Genomic DNA, 16,953 nt, shown 5'->3' with positions numbered 1-16,953 from the left:
TTTAGACATTTCTCCCCTGTGCTAGATTTTGCATTCTTTTTGACAACTACATATTTCATTGTATAGCAATGCCACAATTTATTCAACATTTCCCCTAATATTTTTGCCGTTACAAACAGTGCTGCAAATTTTAGTCATGGAGTTGCTGGCTCAGAGGGTATGTAGATGTTTAAAGGCTTTTCATATTCATTATCAAATCACCCTCCAGAAATCTGACATTCATTTAAACTCCCATCCGTGTGTATGACCACACTGGCTTCTTCTCCACACTCTGCAACAATGAAATCACACATTGTTTTCAACTTTGTCTGATAGATACAAATGGTATCTCTTTGCCACTTTAATTTGCCTTTAATGTTAGTTAGTTCTGGTGGTGTTGTATGACAAGCACCAGACTGCTAAACACACACTCCGTGGGAGAAAGAGGAGGCTTTCTGCTCCTGTAAAGTGCTGTTGAGTTGGTTCCGAAGCATTCCGAGGAGTGGCTGGTGAGTTGAACCACTGACCTTGCGGTTCAAACGGACCTTGCAGTCTAGTGCATTAACCTACTGCGCCACACCAGGACTCCTCAAGAACCATATAGAGGGTCGCTATGGGTAGGAATCAACTCAACAGCAGCAGGTAAAGGTTAAAACTATTTTTTTGTGTTCATTGATCATTTCTGTTTCTTAGGAAAATTGCCTGCTCATTGTTCTTTGTTGGAATATTTGGCTTGTGTGTGTGTGTGTGTGTTTTACTTAATGATTTGTAAGTACTTTTCTGTATTCTAGCAAATCGCTGTCTAGCATAGCTGTTGCATTCATTTTACTGATTTTTAAAACTTGTTTATCTCTCTGACCTTCAGATTGGATAATTTGTTACTGATACATCTTCAAGTTTACTTAGTCTGTTCCCTGTCATCTCTATCTTGCTACTAAGCCTATACACTGAATTTCTTAATTCAAATATTGGGTGGTTTTCAAAATTTTTTTTAGTTAAACATGTTCATTTGGTTCTTTTTTTTTATATGTTCTAAAGCCTCAGAGTCCTGGTGTGGCTCTGTGGGCTAATGCATCAGAGTGCAAAGTCATTTCAACTGTAAGGTCGGTGCTTTGAGCTCACCAGCTACTCCTGGAAACTCTATACAGGGTCGCTATGGGTCGGAATCGACTTGACAGCACTTAACAACAAAAAAGCCTCGGAAGCCCTGCACAAGGTCGCTATGAGTTGGAACCAATGCCTCGGTACTTAACAACAACCAGTTATCAGCATACAGTTATTCTTTTATTTTTACAAATTTATTTTCTTTTACTTTACTGAGCATAGTTATCATTGTTGTTGTTGTTAAGTGCCCTGGAGTTAGTACCAAACCTTATACAGGGTTTCCAAGAAGCAGCTGGTGGGTTTGAAGCGCTGAAGTCTGGTGTTTATCCTACAGCATCACACTGCCTTAAAGTCCTTGTCTAATTATTTCAACATCTGAGTTATGTTAAGATTGGTTGGTGGGTTGGTTATGTGCTGTGGAGTCAGTTTTGATTCATAGTGACCCTGTATAGGATTTCCAAGGCTCTGAATCTTTACGGGAGCCTCATCTTTCTCCTGCAGAACCGCTGCTAGTTTCGAACTGCTGACCTTGAGATAAGCAGCCTGACTCATAACCACTACGCTGTCTTTTCCCTTGAGGATGTCATGTTTTCTGGTTCTTTGTATGTTGAGTAATTTTTTATTGTATCTTGAACATTAGGCACATCTAGATTCTGTTATTTTCAGCAGTCTAGCTATGGGTTAATGCGCCAGACTGCAAAGCCGTTTGAACTGCAAGGTTGGCAATTAAAGCTCACCAGCTGCTCCTTGGAAACCCTATACAGGGTTGCTATGAGTCTGAACGGACTCAATGGCACTTAACAAGAACAACATACATGCATACTTCAGAGTTTATGTCTGAATCTGGGGTTCCTTTTATCTGGTCCTCTTCTTTCCAGGATTTCTCCCTCACTCTCTAGTAATTCTAGTTGACTCAGGCTCTGTTTCTTTATTTCTCACTCAGAAGATTGAGTTGTCTGGAGTTTTGTTTACCCAGCACTTAACCACAATGGGAGTCTGTCTTTAAGGCAGTCACAAAAAGTTCAACTCACCCCATGCTCACTGCTTCTTCCAAGTTTTAATTTCCCTCCAAATCTTCCTGTTTTGCTCACTCTGCAGAGCCCTCAGATAGCTTTTGGGTTTTTGGATTTTTTTTTTCTTTCAGTTTTTTTGTTGCTATTTGAGGAAGGGTCCACCTGTTAAGAGATTACAGTGTCCATACAAGGAGCAGAGATCCATTTAATTAATTATTGATATCTTTGGTATATGTAAGTTGAATACATTTATATAGTCAGCTTCATCAAGCATTTCTTTTATGGCTTCTGAAGTTGGTATTTTGTTTAGAACTGTTCTTTCCCCTTCACAAGTACAAGACTTTTTTTTTTTTTTTCCCCAAGCTGGATAGAGTTTAGATTTATATCATCTTCAAGTTGGGCCCCAAACTGCCAAAGCTGGTAATAAAATAGCTGCAGTAGAGATAGAGAGGGGGAAAGGGGGGCAGATTTAAGGGATGGAATGAGTAAAATGTTAGCTGATGGGCGGTTCCTGGAGAGGGGGAGGGAGAAGATACAAGGTGACTAGCAATGCCATGGATGAAGGACATTTTAGGAAGCTGTCTTTCTGAGACAGTTTCAGCCAGAACTGTCCCTCCACTTCAGGTTCACATCAAGTACAGAAATGTACCCCAGCAGGATGCAGAAGAAAGACTTGGATGTGTTTGTCTTCCAGGTAGCTGGATCAAACCTAGATTCACCCATTCTCAGGCAAGAGAGTAAGGTGGTCAAGGGCCTAGGCTTTGGAGTTAACATCTTTCACGTAGAGCTAAAAATCAACTCTGCCATTAATTGCTTCACCTTTCTGCACTTCAGTTTTCTCATCTACAAAATAGGAATAGAAATAGTACCTATCTTTATATAATGCAGTGAGGGTTTAAGTGAGAGGATGCTGGCAAAGGCTCAGCACAGCACTTTCAGGGCAGAGCTCTGGTATTTGCTGCTCACCTGCTGCATGGTCTTGGGCAAGCTTTGCAGTCTGTGGTTCTGTCTTCAGGAATTTCCATGTCTGGAATGAAGCCTGGTTTGCCCGGACAGACGTGGGACCCGCCTACAGTGGATGGCAGGTGTTGGACGCGACTCCTCAGGAAAGGAGCCAAGGTAAGCCCTCTGCTGGCTGTTGACTAGAGCTTTCTCAGGGTTTGCTCTAAGACCCAAGCCTTTCCTGGTTATTTACAGTAGTGAACAGCAGTACAGGAAATGAATCAAAAGCCCCTTCCCCTCCCCCCTGAGATAAACATGGGCTTAAGACAAAATTATTTTAGAAAGAGATTTCCCTTCCTAATTTTGTTTGGGCCAAGCTGTATTTAAATAAGGAGCTTTGGTACCGTAATGGTTACAAATGGGGCTGCTAACCTCAAGGTCAGCAGTTCGAAACTTCCAGCTGTTCCGCGGGAGAAAGATGACGGGTTTTGCTCCCGTAAAGATTTACAGCCTTGGAAACCCTGTACAGGGTCACTATGAAGTCGGAACCGAGTCCACGGTACACATAACAACAACATATTTAAATAAGGAGCTTTGGTAGTGTAGTGGTTACTAATTGGGCTGCTAACCTCAAAGTAGATGAGGCTTTCTGCTCCCATAAAGATTTACAGCCTCAGCAACACTGTACAGGGTCGGTATGAGTCAGAACCAACTCCACAGCACACCACCACCACTATTTAAATGAGTGCTTTCCCTGCGCTAACAGCAGCAACAACACTGGCTCCTGGGCCTGTAGAGTAAGCACTGGACTGTTAACCACAAGATCAGCAGTTTGAGCCCACCAGCCAGCCACTCCAAAGGATAAAAATGAGGTTTCTACTCCGGTGAAGATTTACAGCTTCAGAACAGGGTTGGCTTGCTATGAGTTGGAACTGACTCAACAACACCTAATAACAACAATAACAATTGTGTTTGTCTCCGGCTACTATTTAATGAGTGCCTTCCTTCCCCTGTACCCACACTGGCTTCTGGGGCTGCTGCCCTGGGGGAGGAGGAGCCCTGGCACATGTCAGGCAAGAGGACAAAGCCTTCCTCTGCCAGCAATCATGTTTCTGAACCACCTCTTATAGCTTAGTCCTCCCAACGCAGAAACTTCTTATTCTCCATGACCATGGGGATTTTGCTCAAATTCTTCGGTTCAGCTCTAGGCCATTCACGATCATGCCCCTACCACTCTTTCTCACCTTTACTGTGGTTACTCTGCCAACCCACGCTCTCCTGTGGGCAGGCCAGCTCCTTCCTGTCCTTGGCCTGTGCTCACAGGCGCCCCCTGCTGCCTCTCAGCAGCCTCTCCTCTTTCCTCAGGTGTCTAGAGCATGTAGGAGGTCTGCTATATTACTTTTGAGTTGTTTTCTTTAAAAAAAACACACACACACAAAAATAACCCTGTAAAAGTAATCTGTGCACATGGTTTTCAAAATATTAAGACAGTTCTAAAATGATTTATAATAAAAATTAAGTCACACCGACACCTTAGTCTCTAGCCCACCACCCAGAAGCAAAACATGTTATGGGAGTTTTGAAAGAAGTGTAACTTTTCAAATTATTTTTTATCAGGGCCACTATTTTCCAAACTTCTCATTGAAATCCATTAAACAAAACAAAGCAAAAAACAATAGTGGTTATAAAATCAAGTTAGCTAATTATGACCATCATTTTAAATATGGAACAAGAGGGAATGAAAAGGAAACAAGTTTTTTCTAAAAGGGAAAAGAAAATATCAGGAAGCACTGCTATTTCAGTATAATCTGTGTGTCAAAATATTAAAAAGTTTTTTTTTTCTGGAAATTATGGTAAAAAAAAAAAAGAAGAATGTATTTATGTTTTATTTATTTGTTCTGTAAAAAAAGTAGAAGAAGAATGTATGTATGCATGCGTGTTTTATTTATTTGTTCTGTAAACACAGATGGAATCATACTCTTCTTTCTATCCTTCGCTACTTCATAAACGAAACTACGCATATCTGAGCTATTACCCTGAGTGCTAGAGTCTTGGTGTGGTGCTGTAGGATAAGCACTGTACTGCTAACCTCCAGGTTGGCAGTTCACACCCGCCAACCACTCCTCAGAAACCCTATACAGGGTTGCTATGAGTCGGAACTGATTTGATGACACTAAACCCTGAGTGCTGGGGAGGGAGGCTGATGGTGCCTCCCAGGAGCAGGAGAGTGATGGGCCTTGTAGGGTAAAGTGGTGTGGAGGGGAGAGAGGCAGTATCCTGGAGTGTGAGGCAGCATGGCTTTCCTCTTTAGGAAGCAGACTGAGGGCAGTAGGTCAGCATGGATGGTTTACCCATAGAATGCAGCATTGGGCCAGTCTTGTGAAGAACTGGAGTTTGGCTAGGGTGCTGTTGCAGAAAGATCAAGTAACCCAGGAGGGTCTGTGCTGAGCGCCAAAGGGGGTGAGCGGACAGTCAGATTTGGGATGGAATAGAGACAGAGTGGTTAGGGTGATTGTAGGAGACTCTTGGGAGGAACAGACCTGGGGTGGGCTGCTGTCAGTGGTCTCACCCTGTGCGCTCTGCTCACCAGGGGTGTTCCAGTGTGGCCCTGCCTCAGTCATCGGGGTCCGAGAGGGTGACGTGGACCTGGACTTTGACATGCCCTTCGTTTTTGCGGAAGTCAATGCTGACCGCATCACCTGGATCTACGATAATAGAAGCAACACTCAGAAGAAGAATTCCTCGGATACGTATTCTGTGGGCAAGTACATCAGCACCAAGGCCGTGGGCAGCAACTCCCGAATGGACATCACGGAAAAATACAAATACCCTGAAGGTAGGAGAGTCAGCTGTCCCGTCCACAGCTTTGCAGGTGGGAAGGAGTCCAGGTCCTGTCCTCTCCCTCTCGCCTCCTCAGCCAGTTCTGCCTGAATGGTAGGATTACTCCCAGTACCTAATGCCCAACTCCCCAAACTGTTTTCCATGAGGACAGAACCATCCCCAGCAGATGTCTGCTGGTGGAAGTTTGCCAAAGGTCATGGGTACCATTGCCAGCTGGATCCCTTTGCCAATTGTACAGCTGGTGTGACAGCTCCTTGACCAAGCCTCACAGGAGAAACATTGCTCCATGTAAGGACCCCAAGGACTTTCCAGGAGGGCCTTCTAAACCAGCTGCTCCCCTAGCCTCTGAGAAACATAGGCAGAAAACAAAATCAAACCTGTTACCTCCAAATTGACTCGGAATCATGGTCACCCCATGTGTTATAGAATAGAACTGCTCCATGTGGGGAGAGGAGATTATTTTCAGTCATTTCAAACTCATTCGTGGCATTGTTGGGTGGGTTTGAACCACTAACATTTAGGTTAACAGTTGCACAAGAACTGTTTGCTCCACACGGGGACCTCAGGCAGGAAACACCATCTGGAAGAAAAAAAAATGAGCCAAGGCTTGGCCTGTGCTGTGCCTCCCAGGTGTCCCAAGAAGCCACATGAGGTATGAACTTCAGTTCCTTGTAGAACCCTCTGGAAGGCTGGTGCCCACAGGCTGCCTTTCCCTAAAAGACATTTGCTGCTCCATTTCAGAAGTGGGCATCAGAGCCAGCACATACCTCTTTGAGAATTTTCAGTAGTGACAAAAGTTCTGCATTTAAGGGCAAAGTTTATTTTTAGAAATAGCCCATAGTAATTTACAGCTCTCTAATAGGTGGCAGCCAACATTTCACTTTTTACAAAATGCTTTGAAATAGTTGCTTCCATCGATCCTCACTGTCGCATCTGAGGGCTTAGGAAAAATGCTCACACTACGGTGTTCCCAGGAAGTCCTACAGCCCCGCTGTTTGTGGTCTTGACTGTATTTTATCAAAGAGGTGCTGGAGATGAGACGTTTTGAGTCATGGCTCTAGTTAATGAGATCAGTGGCCTCGGTTTGGCCCCTGCTCTAGTTCTGAAGGGCATCCCCAGGGTCTGATGTCAGACAGACAGACCTTCTTTAAGTCAATAAACCTTTACTGAGTGCATGACTCTGCCTTGGCCCAGGCACTGTGGTGAGGAGCATCACAAATAGAACCTCTGCCTTTGGGGAGCTCGTAGTCCAGGGAAGCGGGGGAGGCAGACATTGTTGTTGTTATTGTTGTTAAATGCTGTCAAGTCAGTTCTGACTCACAGCAACCCTGTATAGGGTTTTCAAGGCTTTAAATCTTTTTGGGAATAGAATATCTCAGAGCAGCTGTTGAACTCAAACCACTTATCTTGTGGTTCACTGTCCAGTGCTTATGCTACCGAACCACTGTGCTCAGCGTCCAGGGGCTCAGGAAAGGTAGACAGAGGACAAGCATTGTCATCACGTGTGATGACAGAAAAGTTCAGGGCTCCAGGGGACAAATAACTTGGGGCAGGGGGTGAGCACCAGTCCCACCTCTTAAAACCAGGCAAGCTCAGACAGGTTTCCTTTTATCTCTGATCCCTGCTTTCCTCATCTGTAAAATGTGACTAGTAATGCCTGTCTGGAGTCCGATTTAAATGAATGCATGCACCCAGAAGCACCTCAGAAGAAAAATCTGGTGATGTACTTTGAAAAAAAAACAGCCATTAAAAGCCCAATGGGACAGAACTCTACTCTGGCACATGAATGAAATCAACTTGATGGCAACTGGTCTGGTCAATGTCCACAAAGGACCAAGTACAGTCCCTGGCACATAATAAGGACTTAGTAAATAGAGTGATAGCTTGTATTTGTTTGAACATCTACAGCCTCATTGAAATAGTGGGTTCCCAAGGTGATTGTTTCGAAGAATACTGGTGATGTGGATTAGGATCTTGGGATTTCTTCCCTTAGTGCCATGCCTTCCCCCTACTTCCCAAGAGCTCGGACTGCCCCAGCTTAGCCCTCTGAGCTATGCAGCCATGGCCAGGATGGCAGATGCCTTTAGGACTTCTGATGGTGTTCCAGCCCTTGCGTGACAACGGGTTGTTCATACTGCCTGCTGTTGTCCATCTCTCCTTACCCAATGATACCAAGTTGTTTCTAAGGACCCGAGGGTGGAAAAGCTCATAAAACGGGTTGCTAAGCATTTGCGCAATAGTAATACCAGAGAGAGAAGACAGCAGCAGGAAGTGTAGCGTTGAGTAAGCTCAGCAGGTGACCTACATAGGTATCTAGGCTCTGAACTTCATTGTACAAACACACCTGCTTCGAGTTCTTGGCCACGAAAGGCAAGGGCTCAGATCCTGCACAACCATCGGCTCTGGGTGTGGACTTACAACTCGACTGGGAATGGGCAAGCACCAGAGGGAACCCAGCCCACCAGGAGACACCAGTTCCGGTAATCTGCCTGCCTCCTTTTCAGTAGGGTCTGGTGGGAGGAGCCTTAAACCCGGATTCCAGACCTGGGGATTGGCCCCATCTACCTCTACTCCCCAGAGTGGCCTGGACAAGTTGTTTTTCCTGTTAGAGCCTTAACTCTATCATGATAGGCTTGGGGGAGTCGTTCACCTGAGGCCTCTACCGAGGCAGCATGTAACTTATGGGTAAGAGTAAGTTGTGAAGTGAGTATTAGTAAATCAACTGGTGTGTTGTTTATAAGCTTGGGGAAAGGTGGGGAATGTAAGTGTGGTCTGCAGATGGAAAATGCTCTGCCCTTGTTCCTTCATCTCAGGCCTGTCTCCACATGAAGGCAGAGGCCCTATGGGAACCGCTGACTCAGTCCCAGCTGACACTTGGACTTGGTTACTCAAGTCTCAATACCAAGGCAGCAGTGAGCTCCAGGGCACAGCCTGGTCCCTTTCTGTGGGCTGTTATACCACGGCATTCACCAGCATCCCTCTTCTTAGTCAGAGTCAGAAAACCTGTCCTTTAATTCAGCTCTGTGTGAAACCTGAAATTTCTCAATAATTTGCACTAATTATAACTTGGAAACCATACCAACCCTGAGACGTTCTTGTCATCCAACACAGATAAAAGAGCCACTGGGAACACTTACGGTGGCTCTGAGAACAAGTCAAAAGAACACAGTTAAGAGGTTTTGAATGTTTTTGTTTAATTTTTTTATTTTAATTAAATTAAATCTAAACTTGTAACTTTGTTTTTACCCCAATAACTTAGTCTAACCTTCTTCAACTCTAATGTTTGTTCTTAGGTCTCACAAGAGACCTTTTGTGAAAGAAACAATGAAATCATTAGCATAATGAGCAAATTATTGACTTGACTTGACTCATTAGCATAATGAACCAATTATTCAGCCTCAGAGTAATTTTACGCAGGTCCTTTTAACTTCTTGGGAATATAGAGCTGGTTGGAAGACACCAGACTAGGTGGTTAAAGAGGACGGCGTGTGTCCTGGGCAAGTTGGACATTGGTGTGGAGTGATGGCCTTGGAGCAGCAGGAGAACCAGGACTGGACCTGCCCGCCTCTCTGGACGGGACTCCATCCACAATCCAGGTGCTAACACTTTGTCCCTAAGATGTTCCTTTCCTTTCCACCCTCACCAGGTTCACCTCAGGAAAGACAAGTTTTCGATAAGGCTTTGGGAAAACTTAAACCCAACCGGTTGTTCAACCCAACATCCTCAGGGGGCTTCGAGAGAGGGGAGCGGGAGCCCAGCATCTCTGGAAAGTTCAAGGTCACTGGCATTCTGGCAGTGGGCCAGGAAGTCAACCTGGCCCTGATCCTGAAGAACCTGACAAGTGACATGAAGACTGTGATGGTGCACATGACAGCCTGGACCATCGTCTACAATGGCACACTTGTACATGAGGTGTGGAAGGACTCTGTCACTATATCCATGGACCCTGAAGAAGGTAACTTGTTCTGTAGCTTGTTTCTTGGGCTGGAGCAGCCCTCTGTGATGAACTCTTGAGCTTTGATCCTTTGGACGGTGTTGTCACCATGAACAGTACAACTTAGGGTGGTGCCTACCCAAATCCTTTTGTACCCTGGGGGAGGGAGGCACTGTTGGTTAATGGCCACACCATCAGTGTACTGTATTGGGATGCACCACTATACAGTTTACAGTGCGCTTCCTTATATACCATCTCGTCTGTCATCCCCATCTTACTCATTGACATCAAGTTGATTCCTCCTCATGGCGAACCCAACCCATGGGCTACAGACTAGAACTGCTCCATAGCGTTTCTGTATGGAAGCAGGCCGACAGGCCCTTCTTCTGGGGGAGCTGTGGGCTAGGGTTAGGTTAGCAGGCACCACAAACTACTTGCTCCACCCCTCATCTTACAGAGGCAGAAACTGAGGCTTAGAGAGATGAAGTAACTTATTTAAGAGGTTAAGTGTCACAGATACTAAATGGCAATGCTGACAATGCTTGGCCCAAGGGTTGATGGCAGTGCCAACCCGTCCTCAATGTTGCATCACTGCCACCCTTTCCCCAGACCACCTGTCACTTCACGCCACCTCCACCCTAACCCCTGTAACAGGTCTGTCCCTGAAAGGGTTGCAGTATGCCACAGACTCTTGAACCTGTGACCCCCTTTCCTCCCACTGCTGATCCCTGACATCAGTAGCAGGCTTGCTTGGAGGTCTGAGCATTAGGGAGGAACCGTGTCTTCTTGTCCCTGGGTAGCACAGATGGGATGGGAGCAAGGTGGAGCAGAGAAAGCTGCAGATGGATTAGAATGCAGGTGTGCCCACATTGGCAAAATCCTCCAAGCTGTTATGAAAAGTTTGAACTTACAAAGCAGATTAACAGGGGTGGGGTAGTTATTTGCTTCACATACGGAACTAATAAAAAAAATGATTAATTATACAGCCCATCTTGAAAGGATTCTGTCTGCAGAGGCACCAAGACCTGTTACACCTGTCAAAGCCAGCATCCCCCCCTGCAATCTGTCTGTGGGCAGGATTTTAGCAGAAATCTCAGTATCAGCAGTGACTACCTGGCTGTTATTTACCACTAAAGCTCAAAGGAAGAACTATTTTTGTAGGCCAGGAATCATTCTCCGGAGGGAACTGGTTAAGAAAACATACCTGAGAGACAACAGAGTGACTAGGGAGGGGTGAGGAGGCAGGCAAGCAGTTCTAGGGTATTGAGGTATATATGACCCTGGCTTGGTCTCATTCTCTTTAGAGAGCCCGTGTTCACTGTGTGTGAGGGTGGGGCCAGTTACCCTCAGACCTGTCAGCCACACTTTGGGCAGCCTTCTTCCCACAGTCTAGCTAAAGGAGCATCCAGTATGTGGGTACCACCAGTGATGCATAACAGCATGGAGGAGAGAAGGCAGTGCACATGAGAAAAACTGATTAATGCGCAAACAAACATAAAAAGTCTTAGCAAGAAGCCATGTCTGGCTGGTGCATGGACCTTTTGAAAGCAGGAGAAACCAGAGATGGGAAGGAGGTTTGGATACTGCTACAACAGAATCGGAGACTATGGGATGACATAGGAGGAAGCCAAACATTTAGTCAAAACCCTGGCTTCCCTTCACGGTTATTACGGTTGTTGCCATCGTTACTATTATTATCATTAGGTAACTAGTCAAAATTTGTGTTCTCCCCTGCCCCTTGCAAGAAAATGCACCCTCTTGACATTTTCTAGGAGGGGGAAGAAAAAAGCAAGAATTTCTATCCATATAAACCCATCCTTCTGGGAATCTGCCCATACAAACAAGAGACCTAGTCTCCCCCAGCCCAACCAGGAGCCCACACAAGATTGAGGACAGTTCCCATAGAGGCTGGTCCAAGGAAGGCCTTAGCAAAGTCCAGCCTTGCAGGGATGTCTGACCAACTCCCACTACTTGGCTCTCATCAGCTTCTGCAGAAGGTTACAAGCCAGCCCACCCTAATCCCCTCTCATGTCTTCTCCCCTTGCTTCTCCTTCTAGAAACACAGTACCCTGTGAAGATCCCATATGCTGAGTATGAGAAGCATCTGAAAGCCGACAACATGATCCGTATCACAGCCGTGTGCAAGGTCCCCGACGAGGGCGAGGTGGTAGTGGGGCGAGACGTCATCCTGGACAACCCTGCCCTGACCTTGGAGGTGAGGCCCTGGCACTAAGGCAGGGGTGGTGGAGAAATGCCTCCCGCTAGTCCATTCCATGAGCCCTGCCAGCCCTCTGTGAGCCACACACACAGGGAGAGGCAGATCCAAGTGCTAATCAGGTTCAGTCTCTGCCAGCCAGACAAGCCAAGGACTGCTCCCACCCCAGTTGGTGCTCTCAGCCCTGGCTGGTGAGATGACACATTGGGGAGATCACCTGAGGGGGACTTGAAGGTCCCTCTCCAGCACACACCCCTCTCTCAGGGACTAAGCACCAGCTGTGTCAAGCCCTGTGCCAGGTTATGGAGCCATAGAGAGGCACAGTGTGGGTTCTGTTTACAGCCCACAGTCCAGCTTGGACATGTTTGTGTCAAAACCAGGAAGTGGCTTGACTCATAGTACGTCTCCACTCTCCAACCTGGCGTGACAGATGCTAGACTTTTGAGAGCTTCTTCTCATGCTCCCTTGCCCTGCCATTTGACACATGAGTATACCAAGACCACCAGAGGAGAAGGGACAAGCCAATTCCTGCCAGGACCAGGGCTAGACCTCAGGTGGGGACTCCCAGAGCAGTGTTCTTTCCAAAGCATCATGGGGTGTCGAGAAGTCAGCAAAGGCATCCTCAGAATACTTTGCAGCCCAGGGTGAGAGTGAGGACTCCCTTTTACTCTGCTTCCTTTGGTGTTCAGGCCCAGGCAGGTGGAGGGTGCCAGGGTGAGGCAACAGCAAAACTCTGTGGGGCCAGGGACTTGGCAGGGTCTTCCTTTGGGGTCTCACGGAGAACCTCATGAGCCAGGTTTCTCCTCGTCTACTGTATCTGCTATCTGCCCCCGCTATCTAGACAGTAACCATATTCCAATTACAGTGTCTGCAGCATCCCAAACCCAGATTCTCAGAGGAGCCAGATGAACCCTGGCCCCACCCCTCTCTAAGCTGCTAGATTAGCAGCCATCACAAACAAAACCTCAATGAAGAGGTTCCTGACCATAGTCAGAGGGCATGGGAACCAAGGAGTCCCACCAGACATTCAGCCACAAGGTGCCTCCTCTGGTGGAGACCCCTGGGGTTCCCGGACAGCTAGTCCTTGCTGGAGCCCCTTTACCATCCTGACTGGTTTACACTGTGCTGCAGAATGGGAGACAGCCCCACCTAAGAACTAGGGTGTCAGCAACTGGACCGTCTTTTGGAAGTAGCAGGCATTTCAGAGAAACGTACTCCATTTCTGTACACAGGATGTATAGCTGAGTGTCAACACCAGTTCCTGAGGAAATGATGCCGAGTAACTGCTAGTATCATTATTAAAGCATTCTGCACTAACGTGACCAGTGTTTAAATGAAATCAGATGTCCCACCAACAACAACACCATCACCATTATATACCTTTACCCAGTGTCTTCAAACTTTACAGGCCTATCTTTTTTTTTTTTTTTTAGCATTTTAATTCTGCATTTGGATTTCCATTTCAAGTTGAATTTATCTTTAAAGATACCATAATATCCTTAAAAAGAAAATCAGCATATACAAAGGCTAGAGATGTGCCATCAAGAAATTTCTCATTTCATCTTTTCAAAAGGCACTTGATCTTTCTTCTTTCATGTATTTCTGTGTGAATTTCCTCCAAGTCCGCTCTCTCCTCTTTAAGCCTTCAGAGAAGCAAGACATCCTTGTCTTGAGTGAATGAATCAATGCATAGCTCTTTCAGAGCAGGGGGCATGTTCCTAAACTTCAAAGGTGAGCTGCATGAAAAGATAACAATCTGAGCAAAGTTGTGTTATCTCCTCAGCACCAACTGGCAGTTAGCACCGAGAATATTGGATGTGGAATCAGGTCATAAAATCTGAACATCTTTCTACAGGATGGTATCCTTGAAGTTGACCCATGAATGACTAGTGCTCAGACATAGTTTTCAGGCTACCCTTAGTTCCTTTGGATCCTTTTACAGATTTGAATCATAAGGACAGAGAGGTAAACATCAATAAAATGAGAAAAACAATCTCATAGAAAGCTTTAAAGAATTGGTACAATTTATATAGTTTTGTCATATCCCAATAATATGAAATTGTTTCACTTTTCAGATTGTGTCATACACTTAGGTGAGTTCCATGTTAGCAATTACAGTATAGAGGCTCATCTTGACAATATTTTAATTATTCACAAATCATTGAGAGGCATTACAAGGCCTAGTGAAAAAAAAGCAAAGACCTTGGAACCAGTTGGACCTTGCCATTGACTAGTGTTTGAACTTGGCCAAGTTACCAAATCAGTCTGAACTGCAGGTGTCTCACTGTGAAATGGTTTCTGTTGCTGTTGTTGTTGTTGTTGTTGTTGTTGTTGTTGTTGTTGTTAGGGGCCGTCAAGTGAGCTCCAACTCATAGCGACCCTATGCACAATAGAATGAAACACTGCCTGGTCTTGTGCCACCTTCACAATTGTTATGTTGGAGCCCATTGTTGCTGCCACCATGCCAATCTACCTCATTGGGTGTCTTCCTCTTTTTCGCTGACCGTCCATTTTACCAAACATGATGTCCTTCTCCAGGGACTGCTGCCTCCTGATAACATGTTCAATGTACGAGAGATGTAGTCTTGCTATCCTTGATTCTAAGGAGCGTTCTGGCGATAGTTCTAAAACAGATTGGTTTCTTCTTCTGGCAGTCCACTTTCAGTATTGTTCTCCAATACCATAACTCAAATGCATTGATTCTTCTAAGGCCTTCCGTATCATTGTCCAACTTTCACATGCATATGAGGCAGTAGAAAATGCCGTGGCTTGGGTCAGGCATACTTTAGACCTCAAACATATCTTTGTTCTTTAACACTTATAGGAGGTTTTTTTTGCAGTAGATCTGCCTAATGCAATAAGTCCTTTGGTTTCTTCCTTCATTTTTTTTTTTACCTTTTTATTGTGAATTGAGTAAAGGTTTACAGAGCAGATCATCCGTTTTACATTCAATAAATTATATACTTTGCTTCATTACAATGATTGCAATCCCCTCCATGTACCAACAGTTAGTAATATTTTCCTAAATTCACTTTAACTATTGCATGCCTCCTTGTGTCTCCCGCTATATTCATCTTTCCTCTGCTAACCTCCCTCTTGTTATATATTGCCTGCCTTGTCACCCATGTTAACATATGTCTACCATCTTGCTCATGAATAATTTTCCCTCCTTCCTCCCCCATAAAGTCATTTGATTTCTTGACTTCTGCTTCCATAACTATTAATTGTGGGATTTAAGCAAAATGAAGTTTCTGACAACTTCAATGTTTTCTCCATTTATCATGTTATTCATTGTGAGGACTTTTTTTTTTTTTTTTTCATTTTCTTTACACTGAGGTGCAATCCGTATTGAAGGCTGTAGTCTTTGATTTTCATCATTAAATATTTCAAGTCCTTTTCACTTCCAGAAAGCAAGGTTGTGTCATCTACATGTTGCAGGTTGTTAATGAGTCTTCCTCCAATCCTGATGCTATGCTCCTCTGTATATAATCCAGTTTCTCAGATTATTTGCTTAGCATACATATTGAATAAGCACGGTGTAAAAGGATATAACTCCTGGCACACATCTTTCCTGATTTTAAACCATTCACTATCTCCTTGTTCAAACAATTGCCTCTTGGTCTATGCACAGGTTTCTTATGAGTTCTGGAATTAAGTGTTCTGGAATTCCCATTCTTTACAATGTTATCTGTAGTTTGTTCTGATCCACACAACTTTTGCATAGTCTTTAAATCACAAGTAAACTTCTGGTATTTTCTTTGATCCAAGATTTATCTGATGTCAGCATGTCCTCTTCTGAACCCAGCTTGAATTTCTGGCAGCTCCTTATTGATGGACTGTTGCAATTGATTTTGAATTATACTCAGCAAAATTTTACTTGCATATGATATTAGTGATATTGTTAGATGATTTCCACATTCTGTTGGGTCACCTTTCTTTGGAATGGGCATTAATATGAATTTATTCTAATTGATTGGTCAGATAGCTGTCTTCCAAATTTCTTGGCACAGCAAGTGGGCACCTCCAGCACTGCATTACTGTGTTGAAGGATTCAATTTGTAATCCATCAATTCCTGGACCCTTGTTTTTCACCAATGCCTTCAGTACAGCTTGGACCTCTTCCCTCAATATCATCTGTTCTTGATCATATGGTACCCCCTGAAATGGATGAACATCAGCCAGTTCTTTTTGGTACTTGACTCTGTGTATTCTTTCCATTTTCTTTTTATGTTTCCTGCATCGTTCAATATTTGGTACATTGTTGTTGTTGTTGTTAGGTACCATCGAGTTGGTGCTGACTCATAGCGACCTTATGCACAGCAGAATGAAACACTGCCCAATCCTGGGCCAACCTCACTATTGTTGCCACACTTGAGGCCATTGATGCTGCCACTTGGCTAATCCATCTCCCTGGGGGGGTCTTCCTCTTTTTCTCTGAGCCTCCACCTTACCAAATATGATATCCTTGTCCAGCGACGGGTCCTTCCTGACAATACGTCTGAAGTATGAGAGACAAAGTTTGGCCATCTTGGCCTCCAAGGAGCACTCTGGCTACACTTCTTCCAACACAGATCTGTTGGTTCTATGGGCAGCCCATGGCACTTTTAATATTCTCCTCCAACACCACGACTCAAAAGCATCAATTCTTCTACAGTCTTCCTTATTTACTGTCCAACTTTCACATGCATATGAGGTTATTGAAAATACCATGGCTTGGGTCAGGCGCACTTTAGTCCTCAAGCTGACATCTTTGCTTTTCAACGCTTTAAAAAGGTCTTGTGCACAAAGAATCCTTCAATATTGCAACCTGAGGTTTGAACTTTTTCTTATTTTTTCAGCTTGTGAAATGCTCAATGTGTTCTTCCCTCTTGGTTTTCGAACTCCAGTTCTTTGCATATTTCATTATAATACTTTACTTTGTCTTC

At 44.7% G+C, this 16,953-nt stretch overlaps 1 protein-coding gene across 1 annotated transcript in view; it reads left to right on the top strand.

The window, feature by feature from the left end:
* Positions 1–16,953, top strand: part of TGM3 (transglutaminase 3) — a 38,351-nt gene that overhangs the window by 18,447 nt on the left and 2,951 nt on the right. Inside the window, exons 7-10 of the mRNA XM_006874847.1 lie at positions 3,112–3,215; positions 5,629–5,874; positions 9,526–9,834; positions 11,871–12,028. Of these exons, the coding sequence (XP_006874909.1) occupies positions 3,112–3,215; positions 5,629–5,874; positions 9,526–9,834; positions 11,871–12,028 (817 nt within the window). The remainder of the gene's footprint in view (positions 1–3,111; positions 3,216–5,628; positions 5,875–9,525; positions 9,835–11,870; positions 12,029–16,953) is intronic.

Source organism: Chrysochloris asiatica, unplaced genomic scaffold (assembly GCF_000296735.1).
Source record: "Chrysochloris asiatica unplaced genomic scaffold, ChrAsi1.0 scaffold00304, whole genome shotgun sequence".
NCBI classification, from domain to species: domain Eukaryota; kingdom Metazoa; phylum Chordata; class Mammalia; order Afrosoricida; family Chrysochloridae; genus Chrysochloris; species Chrysochloris asiatica.
Note: the sequence above shows the minus strand (reverse complement) of the source record. Positions and strands in the feature narration are given on the sequence as shown.